The sequence below is a fragment of the Arachis hypogaea genome, chromosome 4 (genome assembly GCF_003086295.3).
Source record: "Arachis hypogaea cultivar Tifrunner chromosome 4, arahy.Tifrunner.gnm2.J5K5, whole genome shotgun sequence".
NCBI lineage: Eukaryota > Viridiplantae > Streptophyta > Magnoliopsida > Fabales > Fabaceae > Arachis > Arachis hypogaea.
Window position 1 is genome coordinate 113999324 of NC_092039.1, and position 15989 is coordinate 114015312.

General features: G+C 31.0%; 2 protein-coding genes across 4 annotated transcripts; one reads left to right on the forward strand and one right to left on the reverse strand.

The window, feature by feature from the left end:
* Positions 1 to 2774: 2774 nt before the first annotated feature.
* On the reverse strand, positions 2775 to 7775 carry LOC112797368 (shaggy-related protein kinase theta). 3 transcript variants are annotated; one of them, XM_025840270.3, is made up of 13 exons: positions 7499 to 7773; positions 7024 to 7209; positions 6757 to 6849; positions 6598 to 6657; positions 5794 to 6066; positions 5624 to 5698; positions 5369 to 5425; positions 5119 to 5259; positions 4714 to 4764; positions 4016 to 4111; positions 3814 to 3897; positions 3596 to 3698; positions 2775 to 3311 (listed from the first exon to the last, which is right to left on the reverse strand). In XM_025840270.3, exons 1-13 carry the CDS (start codon positions 7562 to 7564, stop codon positions 3250 to 3252), a joined length of 1347 nt encoding a protein of 448 aa, XP_025696055.1. In that variant the 5' UTR covers positions 7565 to 7773; the 3' UTR covers positions 2775 to 3249. The 3 variants fall into 3 exon arrangements, with proteins under 3 accessions (XP_025696055.1, XP_072092101.1, XP_025696056.1); XM_072236000.1 differs by having other exon boundaries at positions 7024 to 7082; positions 7499 to 7638; XM_025840271.3 differs by lacking the exon at positions 7024 to 7209 and having other exon boundaries at positions 7499 to 7775.
* A 1169-nt stretch (positions 7776 to 8944) lies between these two features.
* LOC112797369 (phenylalanine--tRNA ligase, chloroplastic/mitochondrial) lies at positions 8945 to 13510 on the forward strand. The gene is made up of 10 exons (XM_025840272.3): positions 8945 to 9278; positions 9599 to 9789; positions 9929 to 10135; positions 10218 to 10335; positions 10887 to 10963; positions 11299 to 11478; positions 11618 to 11662; positions 12223 to 12327; positions 12968 to 13081; positions 13187 to 13510. The coding sequence occupies exons 1-10, from the start codon at positions 9065 to 9067 to the stop codon at positions 13235 to 13237; spliced, it is 1302 nt and encodes a 433-aa protein (XP_025696057.1). The 5' UTR covers positions 8945 to 9064; the 3' UTR covers positions 13238 to 13510.
* The last annotated feature ends 2479 nt before the right edge of the window (positions 13511 to 15989 follow it).

Sequence of the window (15989 nt, forward strand, 5' to 3'; positions counted from 1 at the left end):
TTTTCGTCGGCATTACCGTCGTATTAATTCAATAGTGACATGGCGCAAAGACATATCAAATGACACCAACGTTATCGTCAAAAAAATTTTGACGGCAACGTTCAATAGATACCGTGTGCTTTCTAACAATATTCCATCGCTAAATTCGACAGAAATTACCATCGGATGAAAAAATCTGACGGTATTCTGTTACCGGTGAGGTTTATTTCGTCCGATGAATACCGACGCAAAATTTGACGGTAATAGGTATACCGTCGGATTTTATTCAATTTTTTTACAGTAAATTCCACGGTAATTAGTATTTTTTTTTGTAGTATTTAGTTTTATATGCATATTACTTGATTGTTGATGGATGTTTCTGCTTACGTCATATAATTTCATATCAGTTTGTTTGTGAATTATTTAGGATTTATTGTTGATAGATAAAATTTGTGGCACATTCTATTTATAGATGAAACTCTATCGAAATTTCTAAAATAACTAAATATGATTGAAGTTTATAATTTCAAATAATTTTTTAGCAAACTATTAATCTTAAGTTTTCCATTGATAAATTTGCACCAAATATCAATGTCTGAGGAGAAGTATCAGGAGATCTTCACACGCGTCTTAGACACAGAATCTCTTCGGCTGAAGTAAAGGCGGAAGCTAGAACGGCTTCAGCAGATGGAGTAACAAATGGTGGTGTAGCAAGAGCAGATACGAACCAGTGGTAGAAAAACTGTTGGTGCCACGGGCACTGCACCACATAATCTGTTGCCTCAACAGGACGACGAGGGGGATGATATTAGAGTTTTGTTGTATACTATTTCATTGTATATTTTATTTTTTTATTGTTAATTTTTTTGTACACTTGATATTTGATTTACCATATTTAGTTTCTATTATTCAGAATTTGACTACTAATTGTACAAAAAAATAAATTTAAATAAAAAATAAAAAAATTTGACCACCTATTGCGTAAAAAAAGGATTTACCGTCAAATTTACTAGGGCAGTATCCGACGATAAATAAACGGAAAAGAAAATAGTGGAACGCCAAAATTACCGGAAGATTAAATAAATAATTAGTCGCAGAATCCAACATACGCATCGGAAGATTAAAAAATTCAATGGTAATTTATTACCGATAAGAGTTATACCATAGAATAATTTTTGCTATTTCGCCAATAAATCTGTCGGCACTCAACATTTTTTTTAATAGTGAGAAAAATTAAAATATTATTTCTGTTCCTGTTTGAATTTTAGTATTGGTTTTGATTTGGTCTGACACTCCTAGTTTAGTTGGTTTGGTTAAGTTCAGAATTATAGTTTGGTTGTCTTAGAATAGAACCGATTTGAGTTAATTTGTCTTTGTCTTTAAATTAGTGTTTATAATCATATTGATCATTATAGTAAACTCCACCACAATTGTGGTGGACACTTAGACTAGATCTTATTGTATTTAAGTTAAACCAAAATACATGGACGTTGATGTTATTTTCTCTCATTCTTTAATTAAAGGCAAAATGAAAAAAATTCTTGCTTGTTCAATAACTTGTTTTAACATTAAAAAAATGCCTTAGTGTGAAATCTCATTTTCTCAAGACCTATAAAATTTATAGTTTAATTAGGAATAATATATAATAGAATAATAGATTAAAAAAAAAAGAAAAAGAAAGATAGGAGATATAAAGGAAAATAAGAAGACAAAAAAGAGCCTTTTAATTTAAAAAAATAAATTTTAATTGTAATAAAAAAATATTATATGATACATTTTAATGTATAATTAATAATGTGTAAGGTAAAAAATCTGTATAACCTTTTTATTTCTCATGCAATCTTTTTTGTGAAAAACAATAATGTTATTTCTATTTTGATAATGTTATTTTTTTTTCATAAATTCATACAAATATACTATAAAAAAATCACTCATGAAGAGTAACATCATAAAAAATGAAAGTTGCATTATCATTGCTGCATTTTACCTTTTATGTACTTTAATAAGAGGAAAGTTTTCTAAATTATTTTCCAAGGCAAAGGAGGGTGGGGGGTTGATTGTGAAAGGGGTTTTAATGTTGAAAATGAAGGTAATTATATTCTGGATTCAATGTAGTCAATGGAATAATGGGATTCTTTGGGAACAAGGAATTGAAAATTTGTTGGTTTCTGTTTGCTGGTTTGTTTTAAAGAGTAACTAATTCAGAATATATATTTCAGAGTGAGAAGTCGATATTTTTTTATGAGAACTCAACGGACGAACCAGATAATTAAATCAAAGCGTTAACATTGGCCTTGGACTTTTCAAATGTTGTGGGTCAGTTTCAATTGGTATGAGTTGTTAAATAGTGATATTCAACTGAATCATTCCATTCCCACCGCTTATTAATGATTTTTTTTTTCCTTTTGATAAATTGCATATTTTTGTCTCTAAAATTATAAAATTACATTAATTTAGTTTAAATTTGAAAGGGTTTTTGGGTCTTAGCTTCTTAAATATACCATCTTCACTCAATTAATAATGTTAAAATTTGTATTAATTTATACAACGTCATATTGAGGTTAATTAATTTATCATGTAGAATGTTTATTAGTAGTCATCAAACTTATATTTACAAAGCATTAAACTTTATTTGTAGAGCATAATTGCGTCTTCATTTCTTTTAATGAAAACAAGATAAATTAAATAAACAAACGCCAAAAAGAATCTATAATGACCTGAATACTCCACACAATCCATTGAAAAAACAGTGAAGTTTTAATTTCACGCACTATATAAAATAGGGGATAAAAGGATTGGAATTAAGAACTGATCATTAATTAATTATATTTGATAATTGAGGTATACATCGATCAAAAAATCTACTTAATTAAACAACAATGTAACCCTATCCCCAACCATACATTCCTACAATTGATCAAATAAACTAATTAATAACAACATGGTCTCTTGATATTATGGATGGTGGTCTTTAAAAATGGTCCATCATAAAGAGGTTATTACACGGTGAGGTGTACATGTTAAGGTTCATAATTTTGTGTCATGTTTGTGCATAGGTTGGACAGCAAAGAAACCTAAACTGTTGTCTGTTATGGAAGATATATATATGTATGTACATACATATATTATATAATATAATATAATAAAATTATTAATATTATATTATATATGTATGTATGTATGTATGTGAAAGCATTGCTGGTTTAATTTGAATATCTAATTAATCATCAAAAAACCATATCTACAAATAATGTGTCACAATTGCTTCAATTAATTTCTTGCATGCTCTGGAATTAGACGTCGACGCAACTCATCAGGTGCATCCGCTAGTTCTGCATCATTTCATTTAATTTCATTATTTAAATTAATAGCAATTGAAAAACAAAAAATAAAAAACAATTTTATAATACAATCTATTATTTCTGACCAACAGTTAGTCAATAATATTTAAAAATGTTGTTAAAATTGTTATGTTAGACTGCTGACAAAAATATTCATCAATATCAATTATAATTACTAGTCCTCGAACTTTTTTTTGAAATAAAAACTAATTAAACTAAATAACTCTTATTTAACAAAGAATAAAAAAGTAAAATTAGAAGAAGATTTAAATTACCTTGAGCTGTGAAATCAAACAAAGGTGGTAATGGTCGCCCATTTGGCAAGGTTATGTTAGGGTTTCGGAGATCATCAAAGAATGGGTGAGCACACGCTTCCAACTAATAAATAAAACAAATAAAATAAAATTACAGTGATTCTATTTATTTACAATAATGGTAAAATTAAATTAAAAAAAGAAGAAGAGTATTTCTAACAGTTAATTAAGTTTCTTACAGCAGTGCAACGTAGATTAGGTGAATATTGAAGCATCCTTGAGACTAGATCTATTGCTTGAGGAGGCATTGCTTTGGGAAAAACCTGAATAATCATTTAATAATATACTTAATTAAATATTCGATTGGTCATAGTTATCAATTACTATATAATTAAATTACAAATGTTAGGTGAGAACTAAGAAACAAAAGATATTGCTGACCTTATGCCATGGATGAGCTTTTATTTGAGGAAACTTAAACTCGTTGTAATTTGGATTCATGCACTTTATTTCTTCTTTGGTTGGTGTTCCCAAAATCTATATATATGTCAGATATTTACCCTTATTAGATGAAGTAACAAAATGTAAGACTGCACTTGCAATAAGAAATATGTGAATTTTATGGGTCTATAATTTGGTATTTAATTTTTATTTAATTTATTTTTATGATAAAGTTTGAATATTTAATAATTATTTATTTTTATATTTTTAAAATTAAATATTAATTTTTAATTTTTTTGTTAAGTTAGATAAATATTTTTAAACATTATAGCAATTACTATAAAACAAATTCATTCATTAATTTTAAAAAATGTTAGAGAATGAACACTTTTTTTTTATCAATATTAGTTAATATATAATTTAAATTAATATTTTATTTTTTATATTATTAGAATTTAAAATTTAAAATTTAGTATTTAAGATTTAAAATTGATAAATATCAACAAAAAATAATAAATTTTATTGATAATGTATTATTAGTCTTAATATTTTATATATTACTCTTTTTTGTTGGAAAATTCTTTTGTTAGAGTATATATCACAACAAAATATGTAACTTATTTAGATATATTGATGTAACGATATACCTAAATGTGACAACGATGGATAAATAAAAAAGAAGACAACAACTTTATTACCTTAATAATCTCTACTAATTGATCCACCCCACTCTCTCCAGGAAACATTGGCTGCAAATAAGACATCATTTTCATAAATAAGAATCAATATGAAAACAAAAGGAAGGATGTAACTGAATGTCAAGATTTATACTTATAATATATTAAGATTAAACCCTTTACTTAATCATAAGCAGAATCTATTTTTAAAAATTAAATAATATCATTATCTTCAATCCTAAACAAGTGTCTAACTAAAAATTTATTTGGCTCTAAATAAATATCTACTAAAAATAATGAAAGAATGAAAGGAAAAAAAAGAAGAAGAAAGAGTACATGTAAGTCTAAAAAAAAAGGAAGTTAATAAAAAAAACATTTTATACCATCAATTAAATTTATCTAACATAAAATTAAGAGGTTTCTAACCTGTCCTAACATAAGCTCAGCTAAAACACAACCAGCTGACCAAACATCTATGGCGGTTGTGTATTCTGTTGCCCCAAAAATTAGTTCTGGAGCTCTATAATACCTTGAGCATATGTATGATATGTTTGGTTCACCAGGCACCTAAAATAATAAATTCAAGTTCAATAATATCACAACATTATTAGGCACATCATAAGATTTTTTTAATTTGATTATAAAAAATAAAATAAAAATAAGAGCATATACATACCAACATCTTTGCACTCCCAAAATCACATATCTTTAACTGATGAGTTTGGGGGTTAACCTATCATATGTAAAACAATTTGACAAAAATAAATAATTTTATTCGCTGCTATACTATTACAAATTATCGCGCGAGGCGACAAATTACCGACGAACAGACCGTCAATAAAAGTTAAGATTTTAAAAAATATGCGAAAAAATTTAATTTTGACGAAATCAACATATTAAAATATTTAAGCAAAATTGTAAAATATCATACCAAGAGATTTTGGGGCTTGATGTCACGGTGACACACATTGATCACATGATGCAAATAATTTAAACCACGGCATATCTACAAGGAGTTTTATCAAAAGTCAATATAAAAAAGAGAATTTAAAGAAAAAAAAAAAGTGATGGAATTGAAGTATCAATAATTTTGAGACTTACTTGGTATGCATATAGTTGAATATAAATTGCAGGCATATGTTGGTGCACCCTGACATATTGCTTTGAGACTCTATAGACAGTTTCAGGAACATACTCCAAAACAAGATTAAGGTACAATTCATCTTTATTTGCCATTGAATAGAAGCAATGCTTTAGTTTAAGAACATTTGTATGGTCAAGAATTCTCATCACTTGCAGTTCCCTGTTCTTGTATCTCTTGTCTTGCAACACTTTCTTTATTGCAACTAATTCACCCGTTTCAACACACTTAGCCTACATCATATATATTCAAACCATAAGAATTATTATAAATTAATATGCGTAATAATTATAAATATAAAATTAATAAAGATGTCAAGTATTTTATATTTAAACTAAAATAATCATGAATTCAAGTCTTAATTGGATAAAACAAAATATAATTTTTATGGATTATATATGATAAAGGATATATATCTTTTAATATATACATATACACACACTAAATCTTTCTCATATGTTTATTATATATAATAGATTTTTTTTAAATGCTAGGAGATCAAAAGTCAATATTTTCAGTAAAAAAAAATCTAGTATTAATTTAAATATTTAACAAACATTTCTGCTGTATAAATATTAATATATACGAGTGAATAAAATAAAATAATAATAATATTAGGGAGATAAAAAAAATAGTCAAAATTTATTTTATTTAATGTTTATTAATTATTGTAATAATTAATAAATATTAAATAAGATAAGTTATAACTATTTTTTAGCGAACATTTTCCATAAAACAACACTTGATGCAATGAATATGAATACCTGATAAACAACACCAAAAGAACCGGTACCAACCACACGTTCTGCCATGTATGAGATTGTCTAACATAGTCATCAATATTAATTAGAGTTAGTTGTTAGCCAAAAATAATTAATTAATTAATGGAGTGATGATGTGATCCATAAGAAAGAAGACATCACCTGTTTTGATAGTCCATCGCGACCAGTAATAGCAGTAGTGATTATTTGACCTGTTTCTGTTCCATTACCATTCACTATTGTTGCTTCTATATCCTACATACAATTATTGTTATTATTATTATTATTCTTTTTCAAAATAATAACTTGTTTGATAATTACTACTTTGCAATGAATAAGAGAATTAGAAATGATTTTACATTTTACATAGTACTGTATGTTATATAGAAAAAAAATATATTGAATGATAATTAATTAATAATTAAGTACCTTTCCATTGTTGGTTTTGCTTTTCTCATCCCTAATTTTGATTTCGTGCAATTCTTTAGCTACATTTTTGGAATTAGATGTTCCGTTAGCTTCTTTTATGTGATGCCCCCTATCATTACTATCATTTGCATTGCTTTCAATATCGTCACCAAAGTTATCTCCTTTTGTCATAAAATCATCCCCTCCCTCAAAACAACAACAAAATAATAATAATAATTATAATAAACATCATTAGGAAATGACTCTTAAAAATTATAATATGATATGAATTACAACATAAAGTGATTAAAAAGATGTCCCATTTTTTATTTTCGTTAAAACAGTTTTTTCTCCCTTTTTTTTACTAGATGAAATAAATGTTAAACATCTGAAAGAAAAAAAAAATACAAGAAAAATAGAAACAAACTAAAAATAAATGTTTTAAGATCTTTAAATTAGGAAAAAAAGGAAAAAAGAAAAAAGGCATTAAGCTTACAGAATCTGGAAGAAGAGAAGTCTTGCCAGCAGCAATGCTTTTCAACTTTCTCATCATATTATTCATGGTGGTTTGTTTGCAGCCCCCACAACAAAACACAAATCCAAACCTTAACAAATACCTTCAAATCTCTCCCAAACTTTTTTTTATTATTATTTTAAAATGCAGAATAAACGGAAAGAGAGAGATGAAGAAGGTGGTTTTTCTCTCTCTTTCTTTACCCCAGTTTTCTCACAAACAAAGAAAGGGGACAAAGAAATTGAGAGAAAATGGATGCAAAAGGCAACACAAACCTTAATTATATTATGAACACATACACCTTTCTATTTTTCCTCTGTCCCTTCCCTAAATGGAGTGCTACGTGGCACTTTTTTTATTTCAACGGTTAAGCCTGGCTCATCATCAAACCCAATCATTGTTACTCTTAATTAATTAGTCAAACCTAAGATCTTTACCATTGATTATTGAGTTAAGACAATCAAGATCTTCTAGTTGAAATTAAAGTACCATTTTAGGAGAGGTTAGATTATGGAAAATGAAGTTTCGGATTCAGATGAGATATGAACGGCATGTTCGTGGGTGTAACATGCTTCTAACAATAGATTATGCGACACTTCAGGACAACACTGTAATTTTAAAAATACTATTATTACTTTAAATCTTCTTAGTAAATTTTTCTTAGTAAATTGTAAGAAAAAAAGAAGAGAGATTAATGTGTTAAAAAAACATTAAGAATTTTGAATTCATAAAATAAAATGAAGAAAAACTAGTGTATGGACTAATTTATGGGTGTGTGACGTAGTACAAAACTCGTCTCCAATAATGATTTCATTTTATTAATTCTTTTTTGAAAAAATAAATAGTCTCTCTTAATTTTATTTTTAAATTTTGTTAACAAACAAAATTTGCCCCCGTAATTACGCTTTTTAAATTTTTATTTTGAAAAAACACTAAAAATCCCATTGATTTGGTACTTAAAAAATTGTTTTTTTGAAAAAACACTAAACTCTCCAACAGATTTAGTGTTTCATAAAAAAAAAAAAATTGAATTCGTCCCCGACAATTTCTAGATACTTGAAATAAAATAGTGAGAGTGATTTGCAAGTGTTGAGATTTTTGGAAAATACTAAAAAACCAGTTTTGCAATTCCACATAAATCCTGAATATCAAAATGCTTTTTGTTCCTATATAAGCCCAAATTTTATACTACAAAAACGAAACTTTTTGTCCTCGTACTATTATTTTTGTAGCGTTGAGCTTGGGCTTATATTGAGAGAAAAACCATTTTGATAATAGAATAACAGTATGAGGATAAAATTAAAGTAAGCGAATACCAAAAAAATCAAGTAAGAAAATAATGCAACCGAATCACCCAACCCAACCCGAAGTAAGAAAATAATGCAACCGAATCACCCAACCCAACCCGATAAGAAAACGGGCTGAGTCAGCATTCTTTCTCTTTCTTTTCTGTGTGCGTGTAAGTGTTGTGGCCACCCAAAAACGACGGCGTTGCGGGTGAGGCTTAACGCTTCGCACTGAAACACCACTGAACAGTGAACGAAAGCCATGGCAACGATTCTATCCTTCTCTTTCGTGCAACTCCAATCTTCTCTCTTTCGTCAACGTACCAATCTTCTCACAAGAACCTTCGCTTTTTCTTCGTCCTTTTCTTCTTCCTCTTCAGCTGCTTCTATCTCTGCTCCCAACCTTTCCCGCAAGAAATGGAAGCAACCTGTTTTCTCAGCGCTCGACCTCGGCGGAGTCAAGGTTAACAGAGAAGGTCAGAGCTTTCCGTTACTGTTTTTCTTAACAATTCAATGATGTTTATGATGCTTTTATATGCTGTTTGATCTGAAATCTCTTGCTGTGTTTCATGATACTTCAAAAGAGAGGAGTTTTACTTGTTTACAATTAGAATGCAAGCCTAATTGAAAGTGAAGTGATTTCATGAAAGTTCCAAGATTGAGTTTTTCAATTTTTATATGTTATACTTTTTTTTTTTTTTTGGTCACAGTTTAATGTGTTTATAATTTTGTGGTGTTGATATGTTTGTTCTGTGCTTAATAGAATTCTGATTAGTTTGTCTTGGTGGTAACATAGATGTGGTGAGGGATGATCCTACGAATAATGTGCCAGACAATATATTTTCAAAGTTAGGAGTGCAGCTCCATAGGAGAGATCAACACCCTCTTGGGATACTCAAGAATGCAATATACGAGTATTTTGACACAAATTATTCAAATAAGTACAATAAGTTCGATGATCTTAGTCCTATTGTTTCAGTGAAGGAGGTATGACATGAAACAGTTGAAGAGCTAGTTGTGCTTTTGCTTTGTGTCGTTCTTGTTGTAGATTTTGTTTAGCAAATTGATTGTTGTTGTTGTTGATGTTCCATTTTGTTTCAGTGTGATGATCTTCTTGTCCTTGCAGAATTTTGATGATGTCTTGGTTCCGGAAGATCATGTGAGTAGAAGCTATAACGATACGTACTATGTAGACCCTCAAACTGTTTTGAGATGCCATACAAGTGCTCATCAGGCTGAATTATTGAGAAGTGGTTACACTCATTTCCTTGTTACCGGTGATGTTTACCGTAGGGACTCAATTGATTCAACTCATTATCCTGTCTTCCATCAGGTATGCTTCCCTACACTGCAGCTGGTTTTTTCTAATTATCAACTTTATAAAATTTCCGCTTTTTATTTTTATTTTTCTGTAGATGGAAGGATTTCGTGTTTTTGCTCCGGAGGAATGGGAGGCATCTGAATTGGATGGCACATCATTTGCAGCAGCTGACTTAAAGAAATGCCTTGAGGGTTTAGCACGCCATTTATTTGGTATTTCTTAATGGCCAATACACACTTTTTGGTGCTAGTTGCTGCAAATTGATAATTTATTAGGACTCGTAAGATGGATTAGTTAAAGAAAGTAGATTAATCATTGTAAATGATAGAAACAAATATTGATTGCATTTGCATATACAGTGTACCTCTGTACATGCATATTGTATTATTCATGACAAGATAGAAAGATATTTCAACGGACTCTGTAGAATGATTCTAGTTATGGAGTCATCCAACAAAGTCTCCTTCAGCTAAGAGAATACATATTATATACAAGTAATCATAAATTAATGGGATTGCTCATTCATAATTTCTGAGCAGAAAGAAAACCCTTTCAACAGGAAATTGGAAATATGAGGTTTTTAGGATGGTAATATTATTGTACTCCTGGAATAATAGGGTAGAATCTGCTAGAAAATTATATTTGAAGCAGTCTAGTTGTGAACTTTTGATAGTCCTTTTAAGCCAACTTGCAAACTGATTATCTGTAATATTTTCCCATCTGCTCTTTTCTCTGTCTCATGGAGTTAAATGATTAATTTCAGGTTCTGTGGAAATGCGCTGGGTGGATACTTATTTCCCATTTACTAATCCATCATTTGAACTTGAAATATACTTCAAGGTATGCTATGGTCATGATTATGAGATTATCTCTTTAACACATTGGGTTTACAAAATGAAATTGCTAAATAAATGTAGGTTAGGACTTAGGAGATGACCAAAAGTTAAACATTTGTCACTAGATCATTCCATGCCATCCAGCTATTTATGTTTTTAGTAGTCAATACTCACACTTTTCAACCATCTTTAATTCAGAGATGCAGCTTAAGCAATGTGATCGGCTTTCCTTTATTTATCATTTTTAGGCTTGTGTCCTTTCCCCTCTTCTCTCATATTTTCTTTCTGTATTGTTCTGATTCTAATTTTATATATTGCTTATTTTTTCTTTTATTCCAGGAAAAGTGGTTGGAGGTTTTGGGCTGTGGAGTGACAGAGCAAGAGATTCTAAGAAAAAATGGGAAGCCAAACAATGTTGCTTGGGCATTTGGCCTAGGATTGGAGAGGCTAGCAATGGTTTTATTTGACATACCAGATATTCGTCTCTTTTGGTCAAATGATGAGCGATTTACCTCCCAGGTATTTTTTGGATTTGTTCAGAAGACATATATGATTTTCTAATCTTGAGAATCACATTATTGTGCTATAAGTGTCATTCTTTTAGGATCTCTAACATGCTACTCTTGTCATTTTCTTTGGTGATATATTTTGAACACAGTTCTCAGAGGGCCAGTTGGGAGTCAAATTTAAGCCATTTTCAAAGGTAACTTTTACACTGTATCTGTGTGCTTGCCCTTAGGTGTTGACATTTATTGTTAATCAGCCGTGTAGTGTATATTCATCACTGAGAATATTGTTTTCCTGAGATATGTTATCACATTTGAAATGTGTTTGAGAAAGTTCCATGTTATCAAAGTTAAGATAGTCCACATAATTTGTTATAGAAAACTATATTTATATGTCTTCTTTTGTTGTTCAGATAGAAAGTGTGGTGAGAAGTTTGATGATCTAAATCTAAATGATGAGATATCTAGGAATGTGGTTTTGATGCTTTGCTATGTCAAGGTTCAAGGGCCTTTGTGATCAAGTTCCTGTTTTTATATGTTTGTTTAGTTTCATTCTTGCCCAAAGATGCTTATCCTATTTGTAAATCTCAAACTAGAGGGTCTTCAACTGAATAGTCTTACTGGCATTCATCTTTTGCCGGGAACTTAGTGGGTTTATGTGCTGTTTATGGTTGGCTGTCCAGTTTTCGATTATAAGAAATTAGCAAAATTCTAACTGAGAATTCTAACTCTTTTTCTCTCTATTTTTCTTCCACAGTATCCACCTTGTTACAAGGACATCAGTTTCTGGATCAATGAATCATTTACTGAAAACAATCTGTGTGAACTTGTCAGAGGAATTGCTGGGGATCTTGTAGAAGAGGTAATTCTTTGAAAGTTCTAGTGAACCTTTTCTCTTGGATTTAAATGTATGTGGATTATCAGTGTTGCTGTTTCCTGAATGTCTAATGGATTGAAAATGTATCTCGGGTGATCTGATCTGGAATTGAAAATTGGGGGTAATGATATCTTCCCAAGTCATCATAGCACCAAGCGTTAATAATAAACTCACTAAATTGTTAGGCAGAAGCTGAAATAATCTGTTCACAGTATTATTATCAGCTGAAACTAATGTGATTCAGTTTAAGGGAACAAGTTGCTAAACCAACCAAAAGATCGGAGTGGGCATTTGCAACACCATTTTGCTTGGCAAAGACCGTAACACAATATGCATGAATTGTAACTTGATATCAGGAACCATAAAATAGATTCCCATGGTTTCTAATGAAGCAACTTTACATTTACCATCCTTTCATGGTCAATTATTTGCCTCATCTCCTTTGTTTATTTGTTTTTTGTTTGTTTTTTCCTACCCCCCTTCTCCTCCTCCTCTTCCTCCTTTCTCTTTTTCTGAAAAATTTTAATTGGATCAGTTAGGTGTTCGCATTCTTTCTTCCTTTCTGATGCACCAAATGAAAAATGTTGACCTGTTCCTTCCTCTTTTTTGCCTTTTGAAATTGTAGGTGCAATTAATAGACAATTTTACCAACAAGAAAGGAATGACCAGCCACTGCTATAGGATTGCATATAGGTCTATGGAACGTTCTCTTACCGATGATGAAATTAACGATCTGCAGGTATTAAATTTATTTAATTCCTTCTTTTAGAGTCAATCTTGGTCTTATAATGTCTATTTTGTTTGGGAAGTTACTAAACCCCAACCCCAATCTTTTTAAACGCAGTGGAAAGTAAGAGATCAGGTGCAAAGCAAATTAAATGTTGTGTTAAGATGAGCTCTGATGTCCTTATGATTATGAAGAGTTGCTGTTTGTTCTCAATTTTGTTCATGTATAGATCTTTTTCCTCCTCCGAGCATGTGATTCATGCTATAGACCGATATATGTATTATTCCATTTTTGCATGGTCAAAATACACTGCTATAAACAGGATTTTGTATCCTCATTTCCCTTGACATGATGTTTCCACCGCACAAGATATTGATTGTGATTTCTGTCTATTCTTAGCCTCAAAAACAAGTAAAAATAGTAAGAGCAGACTTGCATCTATTCCTCGTATCATTGCTCTATAAAAGACTCTTCTCTTAAATTTTAAATAGTGCTTCAAGGTTTGTGAGCTTTCTAAAGGAAGATGGAATCTCACCAGTAAAGAAGTTATTGGATATGTTGAACAAAACAAGACTCTTGAGATCCCCCAAAACAGATGGAATCTCTCCTGAAATTCTGTTATTTGAAATATCAATGGCTACCATGCAGTAAAATAGTTCCTGAAGTCGCTCATAATCCGTGACAACCCCTTTGTTAGACATTGTGAATGAATAGGTAACATAAGTAAGCCAATTTTTTCCCACAATATTGACAGTCGAATCCTCATATTTTAATTGACTTATGTTGGAAGTTGTCATGGACTTCAAATTCTTGATCATCTTTGGAGTCAAATTTCCAGAGAATTTATTGTGGGAAAGATCGAGAATGTGAAGCTTTGGAAATGTGCATATATTTGGGCAATTTATAGTTCCATGAAATTCATTGAAACGTAAGCCAATAACTTTGAGCTCAGGAAGTGATCCCAACCAGTAGGGAAACGAGTCGTTGATCACGTTATAGCTGACGTCAAGAAACTCAAGCATTCTACAATTGACCAATTCTCTTGGCAGCTGGCCTTGCAAATTGTTTTCAGCAACATCAATCATCTTAAGGGCACTTCCCATGACATATGTTTGAGGAAGGTGACCAAACAATTTGTTTCCGTGGAGATTCATGATTTGAAGAGATTGGGTAGAGCTTCCCAAACATGATGGAATGCTGCCACTTAAGTTGTTATAGGACAGATCAAGACCCATAAGTGATTTTAGATTGCAGATCAATGGAGATATTTTTCCTGCCAATGAACTCTGGGAAATGGCCAAGTTTTGAAGACTTTTTTCTTCCCAAATCCAGTCAGGTACTACTGACATGAAATTATTGTTTGATAAGCTCAGAGATTCCAAATGATCCAAGTGTTGCAAAAAAGATGGGAACTCAACCAAATTACATGAATTCAAACCTGCAACTTCTAATGGAAGAAGGGTTCCATTGGAAGAACCTTTCCCCGGGAGCAAAGAGAGTTTGTTGTCGGATAAAAAAAGAATATTAAGCATTTTGAACTGCAAAAACATGTCACTCTCAAACTTTCCTTCCAACGAATTATCACTAAGAGAAAGTGTTGCAAGATTCTCTAGTGAAAACAGAGAGTGAGGAATTTCACCTTGAAGGTAATTCTCATCAAGAGCCAACTCCCGCAAGCCAGTTAGGTTCATTATCCAAGTTGGAATTCCACCAGTTAAATTGCATTGCTCCAAGTATAAGACCTCAAGTGGGGAAAGGGTAGCATTGAAAGAACCTTTTTTGTTGAGCAAAGATAGTTTGTTGTAAGACAAATAAAGGTATGAAAGCCTTCTCATCTTCAAAAACAATCCAAGCTCTAGTTTCCCTTGCAACCAATTGTATTCTAGATCAAGAGTTGTAAGATTGTCCATTCTTAAAAGAGAGTGTGGGATTTCACCATGAAATGTATTGTTGTAAAGACGCAAGTGATTTAAAGATGTTAGGTTCATTATCCAAGATGGTATCTCACCAGTTAAGTTGCATCTTTCTAAGTTTAAGTAAGATAGCTGGGTGAGATTCGCAAAAAATACTGGGAAGTTTCCAATGGTTAACCCGCTGGAAAAAAGGTTTAGATGCACCAGCTGATTGAGGTTGCCGAACGAAGAAGGAATAGATCCTTGGAAGTTGCATTCTGCAATGGACAACCAATTTAAAGAAGTAAGATTACCAATGGATGTTGGTATTCTACCTCCAAAATTTGTTGCAGGGATAATCAACTTGCTAACGAGTGCCCTTGACTAGAAATCAGGAATCACACCATTAAGGTTATGGTTTTCAGCCAAAACCAAAGTTGTCAAGTTTGGAAGATGGAATATTCCAACTGGAAATTCACCATACAGGTCACAATGGGAAAGATCAAGACTTTGCAGATATGTGAGGTTTGTGAATACATCAGGCACAGATGATGAAAATCCTGATTTGCTAGCATTGAGGTATCTTAACTGTGAAAAGTTACCTATGATGGTTGGAATTTGAGAGTGGTTGAAGTCATTGTCAGAAAGATCAAGGCTTTGAAGGTGTACAAGAGAAAACAGACTGCTTTGTGGGAATAGTACAATACGCTCTCCTTGTATTGTATATTTCAAATTGAAAGATACAATACAAGAAAGGCGTATTGTACTGTTCCCACAATTTTAAAAAACACCGTAAAATCCAATAATTGAGTATTACACCAAAATTAAACTAATATGTAAAAAAATAAATGACTATATCACATATCACAAGCATAGTATATATCATTACACTGCTCGTAGTGATAGAGCAAACAAACAATTCAAGCAAAACAGCTCACACATGTTTTACCAACACTCTAAAACCATAATAGCAATGGAGAAAATTTCAGACATTGCAAGAGTCAGATAAACAAAAAAAAGATATGTAT